Source organism: Quercus suber, unplaced genomic scaffold (genome assembly GCF_002906115.3).
Source record: "Quercus suber isolate HL8 unplaced genomic scaffold, Cork oak 2.0 scaffold_578, whole genome shotgun sequence".
Lineage (NCBI taxonomy): Eukaryota > Viridiplantae > Streptophyta > Magnoliopsida > Fagales > Fagaceae > Quercus > Quercus suber.
The window spans coordinates 82,171-93,542 of NW_027070023.1; the positions used below are offsets into that span (position 1 = coordinate 82,171).

General features: G+C 34.6%; 1 protein-coding gene across 2 annotated transcripts; it reads right to left on the reverse strand.

Annotated features, from left to right (window-relative positions):
• Window positions 1-268: 268 nt before the first annotated feature.
• Window positions 269-1,609, reverse strand: LOC112035305 (uncharacterized). 2 transcript variants are annotated; one of them, XM_024068135.2, is made up of 4 exons: window positions 1,456-1,609; window positions 944-1,247; window positions 774-845; window positions 269-682 (listed from the first exon to the last, which is right to left on the reverse strand). In XM_024068135.2, exons 2-4 carry the CDS (start codon window positions 1,211-1,213, stop codon window positions 416-418), a joined length of 609 nt encoding a protein of 202 aa, XP_023923903.2. In that variant the 5' UTR covers window positions 1,214-1,247; window positions 1,456-1,609; the 3' UTR covers window positions 269-415. The 2 variants fall into 2 exon arrangements, with proteins under 2 accessions (XP_023923903.2, XP_023923901.2); XM_024068133.2 differs by having other exon boundaries at window positions 944-1,220; window positions 1,456-1,607.
• Window positions 1,610-11,372: the final 9,763 nt, after the last annotated feature.

Consider the following 11,372-nt stretch of genomic DNA (forward strand, 5'->3'; position numbering starts at 1 on the left):
TATAAACAGGAGTGAAAAATCCGTGCATGGATGATTCAGGTGGGATTTTCAATAGAGACCTTTTTCTGATTCAAAGAGAGACCTTTTTCTCAGCAAGTCATGGGAGAAACCCATAAACCCTATCGCAACAAACATGGCATAGAGGTAGTAACAAACAACAACGCTAAAAATTAAGATCACCCAAAGAAAAAACACAACGAATTTATCCCCCCTAAAAATTAGATATACACCTAATAGTCAGATAAATTAGAGGAATATATGCAAGAGAGAGTCGCTAATAATTTTGGTTATATAAAATTTGCAATATTGGTTGCAGGTCATTCAAAACAGAAAGTAAATACAATCAATTACGATCACCACCCAACCATCAAGCACTTCGTAAGTGCAAACTCGGAGGACCAAAGCCGCTTACCATTCATAAGTGCACATGGACGGCAGATTCTTCATCATTGGGACGGCGATATTCTTCATCATACACAGAGTCACGATTAGGGCTTACTAGTCGACAACTCTGGGGCCACACTTTATGATAGACAAAATCCTTGAACACGAAACCTTCAAAGGTTTTCAGGGTGTACTCAGCAGCAGCTCTGGGCTTGGCCTCAAATTGAATTTTAAAACTTACACCAGCGGCGAAAAATAGTTTCACCTTCACAAGTCTCACAAATTCAAAATCCGTGCCCTACACCAACCAATTTGTTCAAATTGAATATTAATAAGTATATAGACAGATAGACAGATAGAGAGAAAGATGGAGATAAGAAGAAACAAACCTTAACTTGGTTGTAGCGGTCTAACAGCATCTCTCCATAGACAGAACATTCATATCGTTTCTCCTCAGAAATCTGAGGAACAAGCAAGTTTAATTTTTTTTTTTTTTTTAAAAAAACCTTCTATTCTTCTTTTCCTAATAAAAAAGAAACGACCCACACATTGCACATACCTCTGTCTCTGAGAACCATTTTGGCACATGGAATGGGTCTAGCTCTATGATCTGAGGCTGAGGCTGAAGGTTGGAGTCGAAGGTAGGGGGAGGGGTAGGGCTAGGGCGAGGAATTTTAGAAGGGTGAGAGAGTTTGACTTGGAGGAGGGGATCAGAACTCCACTCTATCCAGGGAACAATATCAGGTTCGCCTTCGCCATCTTCATATTCAGAAATGAAGTCATCGTAGTCTGAAAACAATACATCCTCATAGTCCTCATTTGCCATCATTCAATCTCTGAAAAAAGCCCCAATTTTTCAAACCCTAGCAAGCAAGCAAGCAGGAAATCCAATCCATACAGAAGCACAAAGAGGGAAATTGAGAAATTGAAGACAAAAAATAGAGAGACACCTCATGATGCTCTGTTTTTGGTGTTTGGTGTGCCAAATGCCAAATATTTGGTTTGGCATTTGGCACACCTGATAAGAATGCTCTTAGAGGACAAGTGCCAGAGAGAGAGAGAGAGACATACCAAACCAAAGAGATTCTTGACAGAGAGAAACCTAGCGCCGCTTCTGATCTAAGAACACGCTTGTTACGTAGAGCTTGTGTTGTGTGTGTAAAATATAGAATACACCAAATAGAAGAGCTTGAAACGGGCCGGAGCCCAATTGAGGTCGGGTAAATATACAACCGCCTTTAATTGAAGGGTGAGAAGTTATGGCTTCATTAAGCTTTTTTTTTTTTGATAGCAGTCATTAAGCTTTTTTTATTCCAATGTACCCAAAAATAATAATAATAACATTTTTTGGTTTTTTTTTTTATTTTTTATATTTTAATGAATATAAAATTTGATAATTATGATGATTTTAAAAAATTATTTATTACTAGCTTTTAATACAAAATTAAGGTCTGCTCTATTAATAATTTCACACTTGCCTACAGGCTACATGTGTTATATCAGTATCGGTATTTTTTTTATATATTCAGAAGTGAAGTCATCATAGTCTGAAAACAATACATCCTCACAGTCCCCATTTGCCATCATTCAATCTTTGAAAGAAACAAAAAAAGGTCAGTATAAATATCCACAAACAGAGGGGCAAGGAGCTTGGAAAAAATAAAAGAGAGAGAAAGAAAGGGACATACCAAAGAGAATCTTGAAAGAGAGACCTAGCGCCACTTCCGATCTGAGAAGATGTTTGTAACAGAGAGCCTGTGTGTGCAAAATGTAAATACTAAGTAGAGTTCATGTTTAACTTTTTTTAAAGAGCAAATATTAATTAAAGTTAAAACTTCATTAAATCTTGAACGTCTTCCCTCCTTAAACTTATTGAATTAACTCATTTGCTCTTGCCTTATTTAGAAGTGGTTTTGCATGTTTACTTATCTTTCATTATTAACTACAACTAGTTTTTAACCCATGCTTCGCACTGTTTTTTTATTAGGTATTTTGTTTAAAGTTTATAAATCATTACCTACCTTACATCACATCTTCTGAAAGAACTCAATTCGAATTTGTGCTAATTTTACAAATACCACAGTAAGTGTGGATTTAGCATCATCCCTTTTGTCTTCTCTCAATCTAGAAACATATTCCTTGCTGTGGTTTGCACTGCTTTTGCATCATTAAAGTCCCCAAATGGTACAGTTATTGGTGGGTGCTTGTATGTTTGTGAGAAAAACATGTTCCATACTAATGCTAATGGATCCGGATTCATAACCATGGGTTCCAATGCATGGGATCTTGTGGCACTTACCAATGAGGCCCTATACCAAGTCTCTACTGCAAATTGCAAGTATGCATTCCTAGTAGAACAGAAATGGTTCGAGGGCAATTTAACAAACCCCTTTGAACAAGGACGGAGCTAAGACTTGGAATTTGGAATGGCAGCTTTGCTACTAACTGTGTGCTGCGTTCTAGCCTCTGAATCTGTGTTTAGCCACGAGGTGTTTTTTTAGTGTCTTTGATGTGTACTGCTTGTAAGGACAAAATTAGTTTGTTTAAAATTTTTAAAGGACCAAGTTGTTTGTTTTGAGTAAAATTAGTTGATTGAGCTTAGTTTTTTTTTTTTTGCTATTGGTAATTTTTATTGCTAAGCTAATTTTCTAGACTTGCATATTTTGTTTTAGATTTTAGATCTATAAATTTTTATAGCCATTAAAATGATGAAAATGCTACATATACAAACGTTTTTTATAAATTGCTGATGTGTTTAATGGTTATTGTAATGTAAAAAAGTGACGTAAGTGGTAGTTCTAGATACAAACAAATAAAAATTTGCTACCTCAACGGTTTGTAAAAATATTGTAGAAAAGTTTGTTACTATAACATTACTTTCAAAAGAATTAATAATATTATTAAAGATGGTAAAGTATAATTTTATAAAACAAAATTGTTAAATTAATACCTACACAATATATAGTAATAAAATTTTTTTTTTTAAATTAGGGGGCCATTGCCCCCACGGTACAAGAGTAGCTCCGTCACTGCCTTTGAAATTCAAAAGGAAATCCCTATCTTCCTCATTGATGTACAGGTAAACTACTTCTCTCAGTCTCTTAACTTTATTTAAAATGTTTCCAAATTTTTCATTCCTTTATACTAGAGTTTTTAAAATTAGAAATCTCTCAAAACACTTTACTAAATAATCTATTAAAAAAAAAATGCATACCTTAATGATCAATGTTGGCAACATAAGCCTCAGAGAGAATGATTTGCTCAAAAGCAAATGAAAATCTCTAGAGAGACAGCATACCAAGTTTTTGGTGAGCCAGTATGGAGAAAATTCATGTCATGAAGCTCATGATCTTCGACGTGCAAACTGCAAAGCAAACCAGTTGACAAGCTTACCAATTTATAAATGTGGCCCATCAACATTTATACATGGCCTAATATTCTTTGCAAAGCCCACCAATGTTTTAAGTGGTTAAATGTGGCCCATCAACATTTATACATGGCCTAGTATTCTTTGAAAAGCACACCAATGTTTTAAGTGGTTAAGAACCTATTTATTTAGAGATTTATAGAAACGAGGTTTAAAAGGATGTGAAAACTCTAGTTTAAAAAGCATTGTGAAAATATATATTTACAGTATTTATAATTCAAAAAATGTGTTTGTTAATGTGGACGACTAAATTTCTCGGTTCGAAATAAAGTCAAACAAGTAAAATAGTGTCACAAATATAAATTTGTATTGATGATTGTGTGGTACAATTCTCTGTTGATTTACAAAAGAGTTATCCTCTATTCGATCTCCTTGAAAGATTTGTTAATTGGATTTGTGGTAATGTGATTTTCACTTGAACACAAAGTATCCTTCAATTTGGTTGAAGGATGGATCGAAAATTGTTGAAACGGAATTACAATGAATCTCTGGCTATGAGCTTGTTAGAAATCCTTTGTTCTTCACGTTCTTCGTGTGTTCTTCGTGTTCTTCGTGTGTTCTTCGTCTTCAAAGGTTTGTGGTGGAAGTTCTTCGGTGCTTTAGAGGCTTGAATCCGTAGAGCTTCAATGATTTGTGGTTTGTGAGGTTTCTGGAGGCTTTTGAGCTTGATTCCAGTGAACTTTGAGATTTAGGAATATGATTTGGATGATTACTCTTCGAATGTTCTTTGTATTCGAAGGTTTGTGGTGGAAGTTTTTCGGGGCTTTAGAGGCTTGATCCGTAGAGCTTCACTGATTTGTGGTTTGTTGATGTTTCTGGAGGCTTTTGAGCTTGATTCCAGTGAACTTTGAGATTTAGGAATATGATTTGGATGATTCCTCTTCGAATGTTCTTGGTATTCGAAGGTTTGTGGTGGAAGTTCTTCGGGGCTTTAGAGGCTTGATCCGTAGAGCTTCACTAATTTATGATTTGTGATGTTTTCGGACACTTTAGGCTTGATTCCCGCAGACTTTTGGATCTAGGCGGATGATTTGGATGATTTTCCTTCGAATGTTCTTCGTATTCGAAGTTAAAGTTCTTGAAGTTCTTGGAGGCTTTAGAGCTTGGTTCCGGCAGAGCTTCTGGACTTCTGAGTGCTTCCAATGGCCTGGTCCTCTCCTAATCTCTTGATCTCCTCCTCAGATCTCTCAGATCCCCCCAAATGCCTTAGGAAGGTTTCTATTTATAGGAGTTTAGGGGTAGGTAAGCGACACGTGGCGGAGTCTGATTGGTGACACGTGGCAGAGTTTGATTGGTGACACGTGGCAGAGTTTGATTGGTCCGCTTATGTCATCGCTTACACATGCGAGGCTGATTGTGTCATCGCTTACACGTGCGAAGCTGATTATGTCATCGCTTACACGTACGATGATGTGTGATTGGTTTTTGCATGACACTTGGCAAATTTCTGTTGGTTTCTGAGTAATGATACCAAAACCTAGCAGCAATATGTGGTGCTTTGTAATTGGCTGTATTTTGTGGACTTGGTAGTGTGACGTGTCAGCTTGTGATAGGTCGGAATTTTCCCTGTCTACAGTTACCATGTTTCAAATAACATGTTTCAACATGTGAAGAACATAATTGTGTGTTTGGTACGTGTGTGTGTGTGTTTTAAGCTGACAAGTACAATACAATTTAATTTTTTTTTATTTGAGGAGAGAGAAGTCGGTTTATGTGTTGTCTAATCAAGTGGGTCATATGGTTTCAACATATTTACAAAAGTGTCATTGAGCAACGTTGTTTAAAAATTGAAAACCGTTAAGAGAAGTTTTCTAAATGCAAAGTTTAAACACTCTAAACTGAGCAACATAACTCAAACACTTCAGTAAAAAATGCTTTTTACCAAACGCATTATAAATATGATCCATCAACATTGTCAAGCAAACCTCTTGTATAAATATTTTTATATATATGGCCTAATATTCTTTGAAAATTTTCAGGGTGAAAAGGACTTTTACATTTTGAAAATTTTAAGGGTTTTTTTTTTTCACCTCCTCGAAAATATAATTATTGACTTAACATGCTTTTTTTCAATGGTTATAAATATTTTGAAAATTTCAAGAGTCATTCATAATTTTCACCCCTTTAAGGGAAAAAGAAAATTCTTGAGTCCATTATTACTTCTAAGTTCTAACTACAATTTGCAGTGTTTAGGATGGCTTGTAAACCGGTGGAAAATGAGTTTATTATAAAGGGAATTGGACTACTTCAAAACTATCATGGAGCAATTTCTTATAAATATAGCTTCATTTAATCTCCTCACGAGGATAGCGAGATGAAAACCCAACGGCTTTTAGGTCTACGGGCACTTCTCTCATCTTGTGCGGTGATTATAATTAAGGAATCAATCCCTTTGTCTTCAGCTGGTCACCAAAATAAGAGTTAATAGAGTAATTCTAGGACCAACAATTTTACACTATTTTCACAACTATCTTATATGGTAGACTTGACTCACTTCTGTCACTTTCATATGGACTCACTACTTTTCTTCTACCATTACAATTAGCCAATTGTATAGTTATAAAAATGTGTTGAATTAGTTGTGATCTTAAATTTTCCCCCCCCCAAAAAAAGGCCTTAGAATGCACATATTCTTTTTTTTCTTTTTCTTTTTTTGATATACAATATACTTTATAAGAGAATGGCATGTTTGTATGGATTTGTTCAAAAAGTTTCATAACAATTGGTTGAATGAGGATACTTGGGTGATAGTTTAATAGGCTTAGAAATACAAATCATAAATCTAAAGTTCCGAAATTCCATCCACATATTATTGTCTATGGAATTTTCGAAGTTATTTGGTAAGGAGTGAATAATTGATGAAAGATTAGAACTCCAAAACGAGACTTTTTTATATAAAAAATAAATAAACATATACCAAAAAAAAAAAAAAAAAGCAAGGGGGTTAAAACCTAGCCCATCATTCATAGCCTATAGCCCATCCAAACCCGAAAGCTAGTGGTGCTATTGTGCTATTACCAAATGTCAACTATCAAATGCCCTTCGCTTCAAGTAAACTTTCTTGCCTTGTTGTCCCTATATGGGGGCATACATTTTAAGTTTGGAGATGTGTACGTCATTTCCACGCTGTCCAGGGTTACACTTACACCTGGGTCCCATAACCACATTCTATGGTCGAATCTCATTGAAAAGCCCATAACAAACAAGCCTCCATTATCTTCCAAGTTCCAACCCACGTTTAGACAGACAAATGAGAAGCCTCTAAGTCTCTTCCAACCCCCGAACGAAGAATATTAGCTGTACTGTTATTGGTGTGGTGTGGATAATAACGACACCACACTCATCATTCACATGGAGCAATACTTTTAGTTGCCAAAAATGCTCACTAATAAATAGTCACTATTAAGCTAGGCTCCACCGCTAAGTTAAATCTTCGGTTGAGATTGTACAAAATTCTCTTTTTCATATAGTAGGATGTGACATTATAATTTATAACTACCATAAATCTTCGGATTTTACTTGGATCTTTTTTTTCTTTTTTTTAGATCCAACAATGATTATTTGCATGTCTTTAGATTCGAACAATTCACCGAGAGATGTTTGTAAAGGTTCTCAATAATGAGTTAATGTTTAACTAATTTGTTGGATTGACATTCCATTCCTTCTCATGTTTCCATTAATACCAGCTAAATGTTTCAAGTTTCAACTCTATAAATGCATTCGGGGGTTGGGTTATCGCATGTAATAGTGTCTAGGTCTAACCAAGGCTCAAATTCACAATGGTTAGAAGTTTTAATTGTTTTACAATTTGTTAAGTTAAATATCGCTAAGAGTCTTTAAATTCAACTAGTTGACACCTCCTACTCTTTCTCTCAAATTGGTTGAGGGGATGTGATCTAAGGGTGCAACTACCTAGATACCAAAATATGTAGTGGCTCTTATCGTGTTATATTTAGTATAAAGATGGTTGTTGATGAGAGAAAATAAATGAAAATGTGATAGGCGAGGTTACTTTCTCTAACCAGTACTATTTAGGTTAAGGTGATCGATCATCGAGTTTTGAGTTCTTATCAAAATTGACCTTAGGTGGGTTGGCTTGTTACATTCGGTGTTTGGTCATACAGTGCCTTGTTTGGCAACACTAGAGCCTTATGTATAGAAGGGTGTCACGAAATGGCCTGAACACTACGGTCGCATACCAAATCAAGCTAGTTCCTACACCGACCCAGCCACTTTGAACCTACAAAAGTCTCCTCTAATTACAAAACAATAATTTTGTTAGATTAAATTTACTATTTTTTAAAAGTTTAAACTTTAGAAGAAAAAAAAAATGCAACAATGAGGTGGAAAACTTTCTGTGCATTGTGTGCTATATTTATTTGTTTATTTATTTTTCTGGTAGAATAAAGATAACATAAATACTGAGAATATTTGAATTGTTTTGATCTGACAGTTATGTTAGGACAATCTAATTGGGTACAATTTTGTACCACAACTCGCCATATAACAAGTTATAATTTACAAAGATATGTTAGTGGGTCGTGAAGACACATTTTCATAAATCACGGCCCGCCAACACAAAGTTGTGCCCAATTTAGTGGTCTCAACATTACTTTTTGATCCAGAGAACCATATTCTTCAGAGTGGGCCCTCTGTTTCTTTCTTTCTTTCTTAGCTTCTTGATCCGGAATAATTTCGTAGGGTTAGCTAATTACTTTAGTACTTTATTTGATGCTTTTAGCCATTATTAAATTATAAGAAATCAATGCACACCAATAAGAGCATTACTATCAACTATTTCATAAAAAATATCATTTTGATATACCAAAAGTTTACTTTATTATTTTACCATATCATTTTACAATATCTCATTCATAAGATGTTTTATCATTCAATTCTATATATTAAAATAATATTTACAATACATTAAAATAATATATTATCTCCTCCCTATCATCACCATCAACAACAACAACAACGGCACATCCACCATTGCCACAATAACAGCCACTAACAACCACTACTGCAACAACACTGACCAGCCACCACCGACATAAACCCACATCTACCAACGTCATCTTAAATAAATAAATAAATAAATAAAAACAGAATTAAAGAGATCAGCATGGCAAATCAAACAAACCCAAAAGTAAAACTCACATCAAACTTAACCAAAGAGATTGACATGGCAAAAAACACAACCAAATCAAACAAACCCACATCCACCGACACAAACCCACATTAAAAATCAAACAAACCCAAAAGCAAAACCCACCAGCGCATGGGTTGTTGTGGATGTGGTGGGTCGGGTTCGTGTGGCTATGTTGGTGGATGACAAAACAAATAAGGGGAATCGGATCTTAGTGAGATCAGGCAGATTTCAGCGGAGGCAGGTTGCTTGAAGCGGCATCGGTGGAGATGAAGCAAGTTGCTTAGTGAGCGGCATCGGCGGAGGCAAGCGGCGTTGGTGTCGGAGGAGAGGCGAGATGCTTGGCTAGTAGAGGAGGTGAGCTGCTGGCGAGCGGCGAAGGTGAGCTGCTGGTGAGCGACAATGGCAAGGCAGTGGGTGGAGAGATCACTATGGTGGAGAGAGAGAGAGAGAGAGAGAGAGAGAGAGAGAGAGGGGGGAGAGAGAGAAGGGCTGAGAGAAAGTGAGGCATACAAAAAAAAAAAAAAAGAGAGATAAAATGACAGAGAGGAGAGAGAAAATCATTAAAAAAATTAATATTTTCATATACCATTTTTTATCGTACCTTGCCATCTTTGAAACGTCACTATTCATATGTGCCAAACGTTTTGGCATTTGACACACCTCACGAGGGAGGATTTTTTATGTTTGGTGTTTGGCATTTGGCACTCCTGATAGTGATGCTCTACTGTAAGGCTTAGGTGGATTGGTATTAGGGTATGGTGGATTCAATAAAATGAAAAGAGAAATCCATTTAATCTTTCTATTCTTTCATAATTATGAGTTTTAAATTAGATATCAATAATAAATGTATTGTTATTGTGAAAGGGGAATGAACCAAGGGCAATTTTTTTTGTTTTTTATTTTTTATAATTCAATAATTGAGAGATGTGAATATAAATCTTAGATGTTTCTAAAAATATAAAAAGGTTCTAACCATTTGAATTAAAAAATTATTCTTTCTCAAAAAAACTACAAATAATTGACAAATTATGGACAATTTTAATAAACTATGGCTCATTGACTGATATCTTCAATCAAATAAACTAATTATTTAACATTATTTCTTTCTAAGATAAAAAAAAAAAAAATGTAATTAACATTATCTTGTATTAGAGAATCAAAAATAAGAAATATTTTTAAAATAGGAAATAATATACATGAAGTATTAAATAATTTTCCAATTGCATCAAATCTAAAATAATGCATCTGATTTCTGACTTCACCCACCCCTTGGTTTTGGAGGAAGAAAAAGAAACTTCTTTAGATCCACAATCTCGATAATTGCATGATTCACTACCTGCTAGTAGTTTTTTTTTTTTTTTTTTTTCCTCCTAGGAAATTGGTCAATATTCTTTCTTCTTCTTTTTTTCATTTTGGAGAAGAGAGCCGATTTAATTTTTATTTTTTGGCCGAGTTAAATAAATTAATAAATAATAACCCATTAATGATTAACATGTTCCCACGTGCTTCATAAGGTTATATATCCATTTACTTGTATATGTGAACTGGCTGGGAAGCATGTGCCCATGATTGGGTCTATTCCTCTAACCATCAATAAGTTATGGTCAATGTACATGGAGATTGGAGAAGCCGTGAATGATAGTTGATGGCTATGGCAAGGGATGGGACTAGGATTTGAACATAGGAGGGTGAAAGCACGAACAAAAAAAATTTCAAGTTACGTTTATTAAAAAAAAAAAAAAATCATGGCAGACAAAACAATTGCACTTTATTACCATAAATATTTAAGTCAAGAAGAAAATAATATGAACCCAAAAAGTTGAAAGTTACAATATGATATTCAAACCTTTTCGAAGAAGAATAGAAAAAAGAAGAGGACTTCGGATCTCCAAATTTTGGATAATTGGAATTAATATGTTGATTTTATCACATTGACCAACTCACTAATATGATAAACTCATACTTTTGGATGCAACTAAAAATCACATTAATGAAGTTTTCAAAACTTTGTTTGAGGATTTTAAAATATTAAGAGTTGGCAATGCTACATCATCAATATTAGCTTCTAAAAGAATTTTGCATTTTATCTTTTGAAAAAAATTTAAATATTGTAATTGACTTTCCCATAATTTATAAATCAATTAAAAAGTTATATAAATTATTGTCACTCTCGTAAGGGAATTTTTTTTTCTATGAGATTTTTTTGGTTATGAGTTATTGAATTATGATATTGGGGATTTGTGAATTTTTTGTTGTGTTGTATTTGGACTATGGAGGGGCCATGGGTCCAAAGAAAAGGTTAAGTGATTAGTTTTTTTGAGCTATTTGGGTCAATCCAAAAATTTGAGGGGGGCCAACTATAAACTCTAAAATATGGGCATACAAATAAAATAGCTAATTTGAAGGAGG